Here is a 17,191-nt window from a genome sequence, read left to right on the forward strand (position 1 = left end):
CTCACTTGATCCAGGACTCCTCGTCGGCGATGTCGCGGAAGAACTGGTGCAGCGTGTTGGCCTCGTGCAGGCGCGCGCGGCGGTGCGCGGCCAGGCTGCGCACGCGCTCGAACCGCTCGTTGATCGCCGCCCTGCGGGACCCGATGCCCGCGCTGTCGAACTGCCCGGACGATACTAGCGCGTCCGCTTGCGCGTTCATATCTACGGGAATTAGAAAGAAATAAACAACGTTTATTTCAAGGACATAATCAACAAAATTTTAAAACATAAAAAGTAAATGTACAAAGAGAAAAAATAAATAAAACAAAATTTGCACGAGTGTCTTCAAAAAAGGGTATCCAAGTACGACAGTAATGCACGCGCAGCGCTGGTTTGTTGCAAATAATACATATATCATCATCATCAGTCGATATAATATATGTGTCCACTTTAGGTACATAGGCCTCGTATGAGTGTTCAGGCTCGCTAACCAAGTGCGTATTGGCAGTATTAGATGTCGTCCAGCTTTTTCATACTCCGACATGTATCATTAAAAAAATATATAAAATAGAAGCTAGACTAATCCGTCCAAAGTTCGATAAAAGGATGAACATCTTTTTATAAATTTTTTTAATTACGAAAAATTGTCAGGACTTCTTCTACAACGCTAGAATGAAATAATATACCAAAATTCACATTACCACACATATCGAAATTCACCTATTTTTAAAATTGCTAACCAAATTTCTAAAATTGCTAGCCAAAAACTTATTGACCTAAATGAAGTTGGTACATAACTAATTTTATAAATACATTACCGTTAATCCTATCTTCATGAGCTTGGATGTCAGCTTCCACAAGTTGGTGCTTCTTCATCAAGTTCTGGACGGACGCTAAGTCCTTTCCGGAGTCTTCAGATGTCAACAGACTTTCAACCTGTCCAAATATTTTTAATTAATTTCGTGTAACCGTTTCACTATGTCTACTACAATAAAAAAATCCACATCACGGTTAGTCCAAATATTATTGGATTTCAAAAACCATACCATACATACCATATTGGCACAGAATATGTATTACCAATTTAAATTGGACACATACAATTCTTATTCTATTCTATTATGATAGTTTCAAACCACTATATTCTAAATTCTAGCATTTTTATGAAAACATATTATGTCTATTTTAGTACATATAAAAGAAAATAAATACCTCTCCGAGCCAGAAGTCCAGATCCTTGACGGCAGCGATGTAAGTACGCTGCTTGTTGGCTTCTTTCAGCTTTAGAGATTTCTCCGTCGTCTTCTGGGTTAGAAACTCCCATTGGTCTGCGATCGATGCGAGACGAGCCTGGTGATAAAGTAACAGTTTGTGAGTTATTGATGTAGTAAATTAACATTTATATTTTTGTCTTTTCTGTTGTAAAAAAAGGTTATCACTAAATAGTATAAAACAAAGTCGGTGTCCGCCGTCTGTGTCTGTAATTTTAGTCTTCAAAATTACAAAAAAATGTTTTGACGGGATTTGTTTTAATAGTTGGTGTTTCTCGAGGAAGGTGTAAGTTTATAATAATATTAGACCAAGCGTGCGAAGCGACGGGCTTGTCGGACGGGCTGGTCGTAAGCGACACTGCTCATAGTTATCTATAGAAGCTTCTGCATTTGCGTGCCGATTTTTTGAGATGGTACGACCATCGCCTAGTTGGAGAATATTTTTATTTTATTTTATCACGTATTTCACTCACTTGTACTGCGTCCTCGCTGCCGCTGCACTGTCCGCGCTGCACGAGGTTGCCTCCCATCGCCAGCACTGACTGGATGCGTTCAGCATTTGCTGCGAGCTCAGCTTCGAACGCTTGGTGCTTCTGGTGTTTGGACTGGATGTTCGCTGGGTCCTGGGAATATAAGACACACATGTAAAATTGTATTTTGATATTATTATTTTTTTAGGAAATTAGAAAAAAACTGGGAAGGGTCAGTCATTCGCGTCTAAAAATTTAATGTATATGTCGCTTTTGGCGTCAATAAAGTTGGTAACATTTTCACATTTTTAAATAGTTGATAATCATAATACCAAATAACCAGGTATGAATATGTCAAATGTAGAGGTATTATAAATTAGACTTAAACGGAGATAATTTTATTACATTTCATATAAACATGATCCATTATAGTACCTTATAGCTCTCCTCAGTGGCGAGCTGCAGCTTCTCCGCGATCCAGTTCTCCATCTCGTCCGCGTCGCGGGAGAATTGCTGTAGTGTTTGCTCATCACCCAACCTATACAAACATTATGTAATTAACACTTTGTTGAACTTCATAAATTTCATTATATAATAATTTCCATCCCTTGTGCAATTTCCTAGAGTTGTATATCTTTTTATATGAAAAGTTAATACTTTTTTTATTATTCAGTCTATTCGTGACGCTTACAAAGATTAGAATGGCGAAATTATACAATTTTTTTCAGTTTGTCACGTTTCAAATCGACGAACAGTTACATGATCGTTAAAATACACTGTTAAACTGTATTTTTTTTTCAATTGTCGGCCGCCGCGTAGTGCTCCGACGCGACCAGCTGCTCCGCTAGCGTGTGCAGCTGTTCGTTACAATACACTCGCTATACACACCTGGAGCGCTTCTCGATGAGCGCCTCCTTGAGGTGCCGCCAGCGGTCGAGCACCTGCTGCCGCTTGCGCGCGATGTCGGCCGCCGCGTAGTGCTCCGACGCGACCAGCTGCTCCGCTAGCGTGTGCAGCTGTTCGTTACAATACACTCGCTATACACACCTGGAGCGCTTCTCGATGAGCGCCTCCTTGAGGTGCCGCCAGCGGTCGAGCACCTGCTGCCGCTTGCGCGCGATGTCGGCCGCCGCGTAGTGCTCCGACGCGACCAGCTGCTCCGCTAGCGTGTGCAGCTGTTCGTTACAATACACTCGCTATACACACCTGGAGCGCTTCTCGATGAGCGCCTCCTTGAGGTGCCGCCAGCGGTCGAGCACCTGCTGCCGCTTGCGCGCGATGTCGGCCGCCGCGTAGTGCTCCGACGCGACCAGCTGCTCCGCCAGCGTTTGCAGCTGCGCTATCTTCTCCTCCTGGATGGGAGATATGGAGCAAAATATTAGCAAAAATAAGGTTTTATTTGAGTAAGACTAAAAAAAAACACGCTTGAAGTCATGAAATTATTGTATTGTCACATCTGTCTGATCAAGCAGTCGGTTACATACAAGCAATACAGGCTAATCATAAAAAAAGTTTTTCGCAACTCACATGCGCATTGATCGCCTTATCAAAGTCCTCGTGCTTCTTGATCAGCTGTTCCACGTTATCAGGTGCGTCTGGGGTATCAGCTTCACTCGGCGCGAGGAACGCTTCGCGCGCCGCCATCCAGCCCTCCGCCTGTTCGCAGTCGCGGTAGAATAATTGGAGTTCCAGGTTCTGGTCCAGTTTCATGCGACGGGCCACCCATGCTCTGGAGACAAAAATTGTTTTTTTTTAATTGCATAGCAGTAAAAACGACTCGGGAAGAACAGATGTATGATGAATATAGATACCATTTTGTGGGTTAAATTTTTTTTAACTAAGCCAGACAAAGTCAGGTTTTAGTCAAATAAAATGACACCTGGTCGACACACAAACAACTTAAATAAAAGTTATTATATCAATGAACATTATGAAATTGAAATCTTATTAAATGCTCACTAATAATACTCACACAAAAACAAGTTGTAGCAATAAAAAATAACTAGAAGAGAAGGCAATACTAGGTTGGAGAAAAAAAGGATAATAATACATACTTCTCCAACTCCTGTCTCGCATCAGCCATAGCACTGAGTTTCTCCTGTATATCCAGGGATGCATAATGTCCACCCTGCAGCAACTGCTGGCCGAATAGTTCCAACGCCTGGAACGTGCCCGCACGCGCGTCCATCTCTGTGCGGTGCTCCTGTTCACAAATAGGCAAATATAGGGTATGGTGTATGTATTTTTTTTGTTGTGGTTTTAGCAGGGTATTTGAGATTAATTGGTCGCGGAAGAATTCCAACCAATACCCGCGGCCCCATCATTAAAACGGCTCGATGGAACACAGTGGGGTTTTAGTCAGTAAGAATCCGACATAACCCACGGCTCCTTCCCCGGGGGCCATGGGTACCTTTGGAAGATTTCCCCACTTAAAAAAAAGGTATTTTAGATTTATCTTTCGTGATAAATAGAGCTGCAAATATAGAAATAGACTTGAAGAACCTGTTTATTGTAAGAACGATGAATAGTATATATTTGTTATGATTCTTTATCGTTCTGCAACCAACTGTCATATGATTGGAAATAATATGAAACATTTTGTTCGGAAATAATACCGGAAATTAAGTTTGATGTCAAAAAAATTTGACAATTTGTTGAAAATAAGCCCACCATTTTACAAATATTGTTATTTTTTTTTAAAGTGAAACTTTTATTACATCGTCTCAAACTTTTTGGTCTGTGTAGCGCATGTCGCGTGTCGGTCGGCTGCCGAGTAGGTATACCTACTCGGCAGCCGCGATACACGCGACATGCGCTACACAAAGCAGTATTCGGAACCGTTCGAACAGTTTCACTTTTACCGTGGTTTCATAAAACCACACATTTTTTTTTTATCAAACAATTGCATGGAAAAGACAATGCCTATGGTTTGTAATAAAATATGAATTTGGTTAAGTATTAATAAACACCAATTGTAATTTTGTTCAAATACATCAAAACAAAACGGAAGAAGATTAAATTTCGTGTCCCAGCACTGTTAATCTAGTCAATATCTACTAGAAGTAGTATTTTTCTTGTTTGTTTAGTTGAAGTATAGAATTAATGAAAAAAATATGTTACTTTTTGAAGAAGATAAAAAAACAACAGAGTATCTGCCTTCAGCTTATGGTGCTGTGCGAATAAAGTAATGAAACAGCTCAATGTGTTTTGCATTGAATAAAAGTGTAAACCATGTTTCATCACTTTGAAAATTTTCACAAATTTTAGGAATGCATTCAGATGAGAATTACTATTTTGACAATTTTTTCTAGATTTTTGAAGTAAAACTTCTTTAGGCGCGTTGAGAGTTAAATTTCAAAGTCGCGTCATAGTAATACCGTCACGACATGAAGTAAGGCGACGATTTTGGTATCTTTCAATCTTGCTAAAGAAGTTTCACTTCTGACATGTGCGCTCGGCACACACGCTCTTTTTCTGCACATTACATTAAATTATCGATTTTTCAAAATTTTAACCACATTCAACTTTACTATCTCATTTTCTCGTATTTATGTACTCTCTGAACGCATTCCCGTGTATGTTAGGGTTAGCACACATCGTGCATCTGACCTGCGGCATAACGCCGTAACGCGCGTCTATCTCCAGCCGCTGAGTCTAGAAACATAGCGCACGCTTAACTAAACGCTAATTTTGACGGTGTACCACATTAATTCGCTTCGAAATTCTTGTATATGGCAACACCAATACAACTACCAATTATTTTTCTTTATTTTATACTAAAATGAAGGGGATAAATATCTTTTGTGCAGAATGTTATTTACTTGTACACATAAATGAAAAGGTAGAAGAATAATTTAAATTAATTATGTCAACATGATGACGAGTTGTTCCGAATCATTTAATAAAACATAAGGACCAACAAAAAACTTAAACAAAATTAAAACAGATAATAAAATACACAAATTATAAAATCACCATGTATAACTCTCTACACAGCTATACTACGTTCTCACCTGGTGTCTCTCAAGCAGGGCCTCCGCACCAGTGACGTCATTAGCTAATTCGTCTGAGCTCACGAGCGCCATCATGGAATTGATCCATGCCATCAGGTCGCGGTAGTCCGAGAGGAACCTATAATTATTTAAATTTTTTATTGAGGAATAGCATTTGAGTTATGACATATTTTATAACACTGAAAACATTGCATTCATACAAATCTTTAAAAAATAATTGGATGTTATTAAAATATTATGAGAAAAATTGAATGTTTCTTATGAACATTTTCCATTTTCATACGTTCGTCAAAACGTCCATGGCGCATCTTGCTAGCACGCGATGACGTCACAACATTGGAACGCTCAACAACAGAGCGTTGTCAACGTGTGTCGATTTGACGTTATAATAATTACTATTTATTACAATTTAACCTTATTTCAACAGTCTCTTAACTTAATTTTTATGAGTAAACATATTCGTATACACTTTAATAACTCAGGCCCCGGAATCACAGACACAATAGAAAATCTATTGTGTCGTGGACCGATCGGGCCGTTCGGGGCTCAATGGGTTAATACCCGTTCTTCAGAACTTTAAGCCATTTCGGGTCCATTCGTTACATAACTTCATTTTATGCGTAAATGTATTCTTAGACACGCCCATACGCGTTTAACTGAACCACAGAATACATAATAGTAGCTAAACGCTACAGAACGGACACTCCGCCTCCCGCCAAAATTAAACACTTACCTCACCCCGCTCGATCGTGATTAAAATGGGCCACATTTTTCCGTAAGGACGATACGCAACGAAGATTGACAACATTAATCAAATTGACTTTAAGTAATTTTATTATTTTGGATTTGTGATGATCGTTTTTCGTAGAAAATGGTTAGATATTGTGCTGTTTACGGATGTATTTCATCAGAAAAAACGCGAATTTTTTTTTTTACGCTAGTCACAAATGTGCCAACCATAAAGCGTTAATACACACATTTGCAGTCTCTACAATGTAACTGTTAAAACGATAATTTTGTATGGAGTGTCCGGGGTGTGACTGAACTTTAAGCCATTTTATGTATATCATCTCACCTCTGCAGATCGTACGAGTCGAGCAGCTTCTCCTTGCGCGCGTTGGCCCTGGCCTGCAGCTGCTGCCACGCGTCGTTGATCTCGCGCTGCTTGCTGTACGTGGCGTCCGCGCAGTCGCCGTGCGTGGCCATCAGCCGGTTGGCCGTGTCGTCCAGTTGCCGGATCTTGTCGCCGAGCGCCGCTAGATCGCGCTCTAGGCCTTCGTGCTTGCCTGGAATGGTGGAATTTGGTTAAAATTGATATTTTTGATTTTATGGCATTGAAATGCTTTATAAATATAAATTTATAAAGAATAGAAAAAATTCGATCACGATCGTCCGGTTGAGATGGTTGTTAATCATCTCAATAGATGGCGCGCGGTGTGTCCCTTGGACATATAAAACTGAAAGAATAGAATAGACCCTCGTGACCCGCCAGAGCATTCGATCGCTCTGGCGGGTCACGAGTGGCTGAGCTGATCAGGCATCCGCCTCGGATTGGCGTGAAATGCAGGTTCTTTAAAAATGAATATTAATAACACGTGACGTGACTCACGCTGCAGTGTCTGCACAGAGCGCAGGTCCCTGCCCAGCTCTGTGGTGGCCAGCGCCTGCTCTTTCTCCGCGATCCAGTCCTTCGTCTCGTCCACGTCTCTGTGGAAGCGCTGTACTTCGTGAGCAGAGCCCAACTGGGCGGCACGTTCCGCGGTTAATTGTTGGAGCGACGACCATTTCGAGTTCAGTTCCTGTGGGGTTAAGGGTAAGGGTTTAAAATTAAGTCGGATATTTGTTCAGTGAAAAAGCAAACTTGCAAAGGGAAAAAGTTCCAATTTTATACATTTAAAACAACGGCACGAAAAAGAGAAGATTATAAGAGAGTAATAATCGGTGCATGTCAGGAAAAACAAAAACCTCCAAAAAAATAATAGTTAGATAAGAAAACTTCCCATAACTAACCCACCAAAAAAAAAAAGAAAACAATTTTTTGCACCATGTTTAATTAATGTTTAGTTTTGCGTTCTTTTCATTAATTCAAACTCAACAACAACAACAACATTTATGTATCATATTTAACATTTATATTAATTCTGTATCAATATATTAAGAAATGTTATTTATTGTAATGCTGTACGATTACGAAGAAATAAATAAATAAATTATCCAATTAGACTTCTTCTAGAAGCACTTTCGAATTCATTCTCAACTATTTCCTCACTTTCCCCCACTATACAATTATATCTTACCAAAAAATTTCACAAAAACCTCACCTGCATCTGAGTCTTGATCTTTAGCGCAGCCTCCGTCTGTCCCACCGTCATGAGTTGCACTGCGATCTCGTTCATCTCGGCCAGTCGCACCTCGTTAGCGCGCAGGTCGTTCTGGAAGTCGTCGAACTTCTTCTGCATCACCTCCACTTGTTCCAGGTCTTCGCCGACGTCTTGCACTTGAGCGTGCATCTCCTGTGGAGTGGGGGTACGGTTAGTACTATGCATTTATTCGGGATTTTTTTAAATAGATTGATGTTTACAGTACATATATTGTATTCAAAAAATATAGATAAAATAACAGTTTTTACGAGTTATTTATATCCAGAAGAACCATTATTTGAAGACCCAGGGTGTAATATAGAAAAATACATTTTATTTTTTCAAGAAAAAATACGATAGACTAGAAGTATAACTCTGATTATGATAAAAATACAAAATTTAACAATTTAACTTTTGCAAAATATCCGAAGAGCGAGCGCGCACGAGCAACTTTGTCTCCGCAACTATTTTGTCTCCGCAACTATTTTGTCTCTCCACCCATGGGCTAGTATGAAAGTGCGCGCACGTAGCGACGCAACTCCCCATACAAATTGATGGGAGAGACAAAATAGTTGCGGAGACAAAGTTGCTCGTGCGCGCTAGCTCTAAATCTATTCTATAAATTTATGAAAGATTTAAATTTTATAGAAGTACGAATACAATCACCATTTGTCTTAAAATAACTTGTATTTTTTATTAACATAACTTCTTTCACCAAAAATTACCTTATCCTTGATCCAAGTGGCCAGTTCAGCGGCCTCACGCACCAACACGTACGCTTTGACCGTCTCGTTGAGTTTGTTCTGGCGCTCGCGGGCCAGACCCAACAGGTTGTCATATTGAGCCTCGATCTGTGTTGAAACATATAAAATATTATATATAAGAGATTTATACTAAAATTAGCTATCCACCCGCGGCTTCGCCCGCCTTTTCAAAGAAAAACCTGCATAGTTCCCGTTCCTGTGGGATTTCTGGGATAAAAACTATCCTACGAGTTAATACGAGTTACCCTTATAAGTTATATGTGTGCCAAATATCATGCCAATCGGTTCAGAAGTCTTTGCGTTAAGGAGTAACAAACAAACATACAAACTTTCGTATTTATAATATTTGTAGGAAGTGGGATAATCAATATAATATGCTAAAGAATTTTCTGGTATTATGCATCTGCTTATTTTCATTACAATATCTAAACGTTTACATACAATATTAGCGAATGTTTATATTGCAACAACATATTAGCATGTTTGTATTTAGTTTAATAATAGAAGTGACCTTATTCCATTTCAAAATATCCTGCATCAAGTAGGTAATGCAAAAATATTAAAATGTGCTATAAAAATCTATTTGTTCACACATAGTAAGATTTTTAGTTCTTATTATTATTTCGGATAAAAATCTCTTATAATAAATGCCTTGTTAAAACGAAATTTTCTGAATTTTATCCCGAGTTAGAAACAAGCATCATGCAATCACCTGGTTCTGCCTGGCGGCAATAGAGCTGGAGTCAGCGAGGTTCTGCTGGCTGGAGGAGAGACCGGCTTCGATCTTCTTCACGTAGGCCGCTGGCACGAAACCTTGGCGATCGTTCACTTCTACCTTCCACCAGTCCTGGGAAAAAGTAACGATAAGTAAACGAAATAATGTCAAAAAAATACTTAAAAGTGGTCATAATTGAACCTGTTCATGAATTTCATACATTAAATTGTATTATTATAAATTATTTGTAAGAGTGTAATGAGTATATTCCGTCCATCACTGCATTCACAAAATATATGTCGGTTATTTCAAACGACAATTTACATAGATGAATATATATTTATATACTTCCTATATCTAACTCATTATTTTATTCAAAATTATTTGAAATAAAACTTTAAAAAGTAGCCCTAAATAAACTCCAAAACAATTGTCAAATTAATGTTTCTGCGCTTGCATGACCAAGGACCATGGCCTAATAAAACTGATGTATGTGTTTCGGTTATGTAATATAATCATTGTTTGCCCAAACATATATGTAGAGTACTACATAATTGTAAAGTTCTTATAAACACTTTTTAATTTTTATCTTATACTAGCTTCCGCCCACGACTTTTTACGTGCATCCCCGTTTTTCCCCGTTCCCGCAAGAATTTCGGGAAATCCTTTCTTAGCGGATGCCTACGTCCTAACATCTACCTGCATGCCAAATTTCAGCCCGATACGTCCAGTGGTTTGGGCTGTGCGTTGGTAGATCACTATATCAGTCACCTTTGAGTTATATATATATAGATTAGAGGTCCGCCCCGGCATCGCCCATAGTACATGTTTACGTTTATTCTCCATAAGAACCATTCTCGTACTTCAAGAAATATTATAAAAAAAGAATTAACGAAATCGGTTCAGCCGTTCTGAAGTTTTGCTTTACGTTTGGTGATTCATTTTTATTATTTAGAAGAGGAATAAAACAGTGTAAAACTCACATAAAGATATCTCTTTCGTCTATTGTGAACGAACACATCACACACAAGAACAAAACACAACCAGCTAACTATAATCATTGTTCATAAATCAACTTTTCGTGAGATTCATCTTAAAATTTAAATTTCAAATGTCCTCTTATCGTATTCGGTTCGCTCGAGCGTTGTCGAAGTTACAATGCTATGAATTATGACTGTATTACGTTTACAAGCGGTTTATAAGCGGATTTATGTAGATCGAGGCAGTTTTATTTACAAAAGTAATCCTATCTTCTTTCTTATGTATAGTTAAAGTCCGACTATATTTTCAAACATTAATATGTACTATTTTATCCGTAAATTGGCTTCAAGAAAATAAAACATTTGCGAATGTTTTGTATTTTTCCCATTGTCAATAATGAATTCTTATGTATAATAATTCATGTCAGCCTCGGGCAAACGAATAATTTTTACACATAACGAACTTCATAACCAAATACCATGTGGTTTCGCTATATTTATGTAATTATTACTATCATCTCTAATTGTATTTGATACTTTGCTATCACTTTATATAGTTGAAGTTTTTGCACATTTTTTATACTCCTTCCTAAACCTATACTTCACATATTACTTCTAAAAAATGCTTAAATATTTTAGGAAACTATTTTATTTACAAATATCACATTGAATATTTCACTTATCATTTTATTTTTTCACTTTATTACACACAATACTATTTACGCTAATTATAATAATAATGATCAAATAATTGTTATCACTACGTCTTATATAACGACATAACGCGTGTGCGCTTCCCGAACGCTATATCAGCACTGGTTTTATTGTTTTGTATTATCAGATAAAACGAGGAAGATTTTTAATACCATATTTGTATAAGATTAAATAATTATCATGCTGGATTTACTTGAAGCATAAATGAAAATGAATTGATGTATATGTTTGTTATCTCAAAATAACTTTTTTAATGGATCCGAGAATATATAAACGACTAGCTTTTCGCCCGTGTCTTCGCCCACGTTTTCAAAAGAAAACCCGCATAGTTCACGTTCCCGTGGGATTTCCGGGATAAAACCTATCCTATGTGTTAATCCAAGTTACACTCTTTAAGTGTGGTAAATTTCATTATAATTGGTTCAGTAGTTTATGCGTGAAAATCATACATACAAATCTTTCCTCTTTATAATATTACTAAGTAAGTAAGTAAGTATAGATTACTATAACAAAATATAAAAATCACGTTTGAGCCATGTAAATATACCCAAAAGGTTCTTCCACCTAACACTTCTTATTTCACATCTTACCTAAACTTTATAGAAGTATGTAATAGTTAGATTTGTAAAAATAAAACCCATCTATCCATTTACCACAATTATCGTCAACATACAAACAACATACACTTTTCTTCATTTTCTTTCATTTTTTTTCCATCACGTTGTACCTAATTCCATGAAATTGTTTATCCATTCATATAATTTACCTTATTATTAGAGTTGAGCAGTGTGAGCACATCACCGCGCTTCATGGACACCTCTCTGGGTGACTTCTCTGCATAGTCGTACAGCGCTACCACACACTCCTTGCCCGATACATCGACGACGGGCGATTCTTGTTGCTAAGGAACATAATTATAGTGTTATTACACGTTTATAAAAAGAGAATATTTTTATTTTTTAATATTAAATGAATTTAAATGGGACCAATTTCGATGATTAAACGCAATCACGACTGACTGCGCAAAAATGTAAACATCAGAACTTCTTATTTCAACATGTTCACAAATAATAAATTAATTAAAAATGTAAATTGAAGACGGAATAGTAGAAAATAAAGAGATGTATTTGAATAATTATCCACCTAAAAGATCTACATTACAACAAACCAATAGTAACAAAATATTTCTTTTAAAGCAAGATTTATAGATCCTATCAACAAAACTCACCCGACACGAATCAGCTTGTTCCCTAAGCGCTTTAATGGTATTTCCAAACGCTTCCAAATCAGACAAAAGCGCTTCATGTTTCTTCAGCAGGGCTTCAGAAGAATCCTCATCTTTGCCGTAGTCTTGAGTGTTGGCCATTGGCTCCTTTTCGCGTATCCAGGATTCGGCTTCGTTCGCATCGGCAAAGTATTGCTGCGCTTGGAGAGAGTCTTCCAGGTCTTGTTTGCGCTGTGGAATAAAGATGGGTTATATGTTTGGCAGAAAAAAACTGTATGTTTTAATTTGTTATTTAAATGCACCTTGGATATTCTTTTGGACTATTATTTGATTGGACCTAAACCCACGAAGTTATAAAGGAGAATGGCGAAACTGGGCCTAACAAAATTAGGGCCTTACAGAAATCATAATATATTTAAAATTCGTTATGTTATTTTTAATAATTCTTGGTAAAATATTGACTTCTGATTCTATGGGAAAACAAATGTTTGAAAAAAAAGATAATGTGTTCACTCGGCATTGTTATTTAGATTTCTATGACTACCGGTCTTATCAAGCAGAGATTGTCAGTGCTGTCAGGAGTAAAATAGTCGATATATCGATTAAAACGAATGAATATTTATTTTCATTTTTAGTTTTATATAAAATTCAAATGCTTTATAAATCAGAAATATAAGTTAACTGCGATACATATTTTATTTTTAACTTTTTAGCACGCTATTTATTTAGGTAATTCTACACATTTTTACTCATGGCGGCCGCACTTTGTAAGAATATTTCTGAAATGTAGCTGGCCGCTTCAATTTTAATTACAATGTCATGTTTGTCGTTTGACTTTTGACATTTGATTGAGGTTTTTCGTTTCGTGGTTAACTTATTTTCTTCATCTTTATCGACTTTCGCTACGTATTACGGACACTGACGATCTCTGTTATTACTACCAACCAACGCTTGCACACCGGACTTTGATTAGGTACCTGCCTTTACGACTCACTACTGCTACCCTACCTGGACACCGACTTTGCATCCGATTTTTCATTTACAAATATGAACTGCATCAACTGTGGTATTAATGCTAATCGTAACAATGCTATACGTATATGCATTTGTTACAAGATAACGCAATAATATCAATTATACAAGGGTGGGCTGCTCCTCTAACGGTTAGTGGATTAGTATTATCTAAGGTATTTAGTACTAGCTATTGAAATCAAACAAAAACGTAAACACACATTGTTTTATATATATACTAGCGGTCCACCCCGGCTTCGCCCGTGGTACCTACATGTTTAAACTATCCTATCTCTCAAGTTGGATCGAGATTTATACAGGGTTACTTGTAAAACACCGGCAATATTCACTTTCTTTTGTCCAATTGTAATATTAATTCTTTATTTGTAGATCACTCACTCTGATCACATATGTGATGCATGCTGGAAACTTGCAAATGATTCTTTGAGGATTGAAAATCATGAAGAAGACAGTGTAACTCTTGGTCATCAACGTGTATGCATTAATTGTGGACGTTCTGTATTGCGCACACGGTTTCATTTACTAAGAACTGATTCTCAACGCGATCAAAGAATGAGAGCAGTGGCCAGTGATATTAGAGTGGATATTACCTCGTCATTTAAGTTATTGAGTGTTTTGATAATATTTTAAGTAAAAAGTTGCCAATAATCTTCTTTTTAAATCTCAAAGTAAAAATAAAAGGTGTTTTAACAAAGTATTTCTTTACAGATTGGAAATAGAGCAACAAATCTATGTCATTCTTGCTGGGTGAGGGCTCTCATAGGAAGGGAAGCAATAACAGTTTATTATTGTAATTGTTTAGTAGGAAGAAGAACTGTAGGTTGCTGCTGTCACGTTATGTGCATAATATGGTACCTTAGCTGGGCAAGGTATCAACCAGATTTAATGCTGCCAGCACAGTTTCTGGATGATGTGTTAATTGTTTATGATGATAATGATGAATAAACGATTTATGAAAAAACGTGTTTTATTTTATATATAAGTACCTACGATGTTTTGGTAGGTAATCTAAAAGAATAAAAGTTCGATCCAATATCTCTATTACCTAACTGTTCTTCTGTTACACTCTTTATCTAAATAATGTATATTATAGGATATAAACTTACCTCTACTTAGAAAGAAACAAAGCTATTCATTGAACTCGAGCAAACCTAACCTCAATTTTAGTGACGTTACATGCTCAATATCTCTGCTATCCCATAGAACAGATCTTTAATTGTTATATATATAGAATCTGTATATTTTTATCTATTTAACCCCACATAAATCATCAGTGTAACGATCAGGCCCAAAGTCCTATGGGAGTTTGCCATTCTCCTTTACACGCTAAATAAGAAGTGATTAAAGTAACTATACCAGTTGTTTTATATCATGTCAGCCATTAGCAGCAGAACAACCTAATATAGTCCATTGAAGTTATTCTTATTTATTGTAAATCATACACATTGTTTTGATGAAGTAAATTCGTATTGTAAAAACAAAAAAACATACTTAGTTTACAAATACCTTCACCAGTGTGTTAAAATTTAAAATTTTAGTTGAATAAATCTACAATGTACAAAAATATTCGTCGTAAAGTTTTACTTTCCATCTCATCGCTCCATACCAATTAAACTTGCTAAATTACCTGGAGAGCCTTCTCGTGCAGCTGCGACCAGGTCCTCTGCAGCTGCTGCAGTCTAGCACTAATGTCTTCCGCTGCAAAGTGCTGTGCATCAATGAGCGCTTGACCAGCAGCTCGGACAGCTTCCACACGGGCTTCGTGCTGGCCCATCTCGCCCATTACAGCTTGATGCTTCTTCATCAAGTTCTGGACGCCGATTAGATCGCGTCCTGGATAAAGGAAGGGGTATTTTAATGCACAGTTTGGTGTGTTATTTATGTTAAATAATTAATGGCACATGTTAATGGTATAAGAACAAAGAAAATGGTAATGTTACAATTTATTTCACATGCCTAGAAATTGGTTTAGACTTTAGAATAACAACAGTGAAAGTCAATACTTCAGAAAAATACAGTTATGGATAGATAAATAATGTATGTAGATAATTTAACATGTACTTAAATCATATTTTCTTTATAAAGACACCATTTTTTAAAGACAGAAAATTTTGTATCAAATCTACCATCTAAAAAAATCAAATCTACCTCTATTAGTAGACGCAATGATCGGCTCCTTCTCCCTGATCCAAGCGGCTTCATCGTCCAGATCACGGAACAGCTGTTGCGCTTGAAGCGAGTCCAGGAGACGACGCTTGCGCACCGCCATCGGCTTCTCTAGAGCGGCGTAGCGGGCTACTAACGCTTCCTGTATCACAAAATATTATGATGTATAATTTTATTTTTACAAAACAAAATTTATTTAAATATTGATATTGAGAAAAAACGAACATGAGCATTTTTACAAATATAACTGATTATTGTTAAATCGTTTACAAAAAACGACAAATAAAGTCGCATATTATGTCGAAATTGAAACTCTGATTTTTTAGTATTTTTTTTTTTGCTTCAATTGTATCAGCAAAATATGTACTTTGTTTTTAATAAAATCTAATTGAGCAATTAATTTTTATACATTATCCTTATTGAATTAGTAAGTTACTAATTGTAAATAAATTTCCAAACAATATTTGCTATGTAACATCAATATTTTTGTCGCAAACCTGTTAATTTGAACCAAAATAACTACAATCCACTACACATATTACTATTCAAAAATAGGCTATACTCACGATTTTATTCCGAATGTTCTTAGCGTCGAAGTGCCCCTTCTCAATGAACGTCTCCGCTTGACTGCGCAACGCTTCCACACGCTCGGCGTGCGAGCTCACGTCCGCTTCGAGTAGGGCATGCTTCTTTTGTAAGTTTTGCACGCTGGTTAGGTCCTGTATAGAAGGAATAAATTAATAAAAATATTAGTGCAAAAAGCACAAATTAATTTCAATTATCAATAGCTTTGTTATCCATCGGTTTCTATGATGAGAGATTTCTCTATATTTAGATATTTCATTGATCTGTATTTAGAAATTTTCTTTTTCCAAAGACTTTAATTTGGTTAACAAGTTATTTTTTACTTATCGTTAACACTATTTGCATAGGAATGAAAAATATGGGACAAATTAATTATTATGGCAGAACTAAATTGTGATGCAGTTTTTTTAAATCAAAAGACTATGCATTTAGGCTAAGATAAAGAATTTATTATGAACACAAATGTCACACATTTATTATGAACACAAATGTCGCACTTATTTTAAAAATAAATGACTAAAAACATAAAATTCCAGCAATAACAATTTTTTTCTTGTGACCAGCTGCACTACATATAATTTAATAGGCCCTGTTTATAATGGGCTGCGTTGGCCCAACAAAACATCGTCGATGTTTCGATCGATTCGATCGTCGAAAGCTGCCCATTGCGAACACATCTACACCATACCTTGCCATAGTCCTCGCTGAGCAGCTGCCCCTCCACCTCCGAGAGCCACAGCTCAATGTCCTCAGCAGCCCTGTTGTACTGCTGCTGCGCGGCAGCTTCCTGCAGCTTGGAGCCCTTCAGGTCGGACGCTTGCACCAGCTTCTCCCAGGATGAGCCCAGTTCTTCCACGCGGGATGAGATTTGTGCTGAGGGGTAAGGGTTAGGTTAGTAGTTTAGTACTGTTATGGTC

General features: G+C 37.0%; 1 protein-coding gene across 1 annotated transcript in view; it reads right to left on the reverse strand.

Annotated features, from left to right (window-relative positions):
- alpha-Spec (alpha spectrin) overlaps window positions 1–17,191 on the reverse strand; it is a 47,798-nt gene that overhangs the window by 9,006 nt on the left and 21,601 nt on the right. Inside the window, exons 13-32 of the mRNA XM_090119274.1 lie at window positions 16,963–17,147; window positions 16,256–16,408; window positions 15,672–15,831; window positions 15,151–15,356; window positions 12,495–12,722; window positions 12,033–12,167; window positions 9,570–9,704; window positions 8,819–8,944; window positions 8,055–8,246; window positions 7,343–7,532; window positions 6,809–7,019; window positions 5,734–5,851; window positions 3,775–3,923; window positions 3,248–3,449; window positions 2,927–3,072; window positions 2,156–2,258; window positions 1,724–1,873; window positions 1,192–1,329; window positions 798–915; window positions 6–201 (exon numbers count right to left, since the gene is read on the reverse strand). Of these exons, the coding sequence (XP_089975400.1) occupies window positions 6–201; window positions 798–915; window positions 1,192–1,329; window positions 1,724–1,873; window positions 2,156–2,258; window positions 2,927–3,072; window positions 3,248–3,449; window positions 3,775–3,923; window positions 5,734–5,851; window positions 6,809–7,019; window positions 7,343–7,532; window positions 8,055–8,246; window positions 8,819–8,944; window positions 9,570–9,704; window positions 12,033–12,167; window positions 12,495–12,722; window positions 15,151–15,356; window positions 15,672–15,831; window positions 16,256–16,408; window positions 16,963–17,147 (3,241 nt within the window). The remainder of the gene's footprint in view (window positions 1–5; window positions 202–797; window positions 916–1,191; window positions 1,330–1,723; window positions 1,874–2,155; window positions 2,259–2,926; window positions 3,073–3,247; window positions 3,450–3,774; window positions 3,924–5,733; window positions 5,852–6,808; window positions 7,020–7,342; window positions 7,533–8,054; window positions 8,247–8,818; window positions 8,945–9,569; window positions 9,705–12,032; window positions 12,168–12,494; window positions 12,723–15,150; window positions 15,357–15,671; window positions 15,832–16,255; window positions 16,409–16,962; window positions 17,148–17,191) is intronic.

Source organism: Colias eurytheme, chromosome 3 (assembly GCF_061535395.1).
Source record: "Colias eurytheme isolate Ceu_HAF_F1 chromosome 3, ilColEury1 Martin Lab GWU primary, whole genome shotgun sequence".
Lineage (NCBI taxonomy): Eukaryota > Metazoa > Arthropoda > Insecta > Lepidoptera > Pieridae > Colias > Colias eurytheme.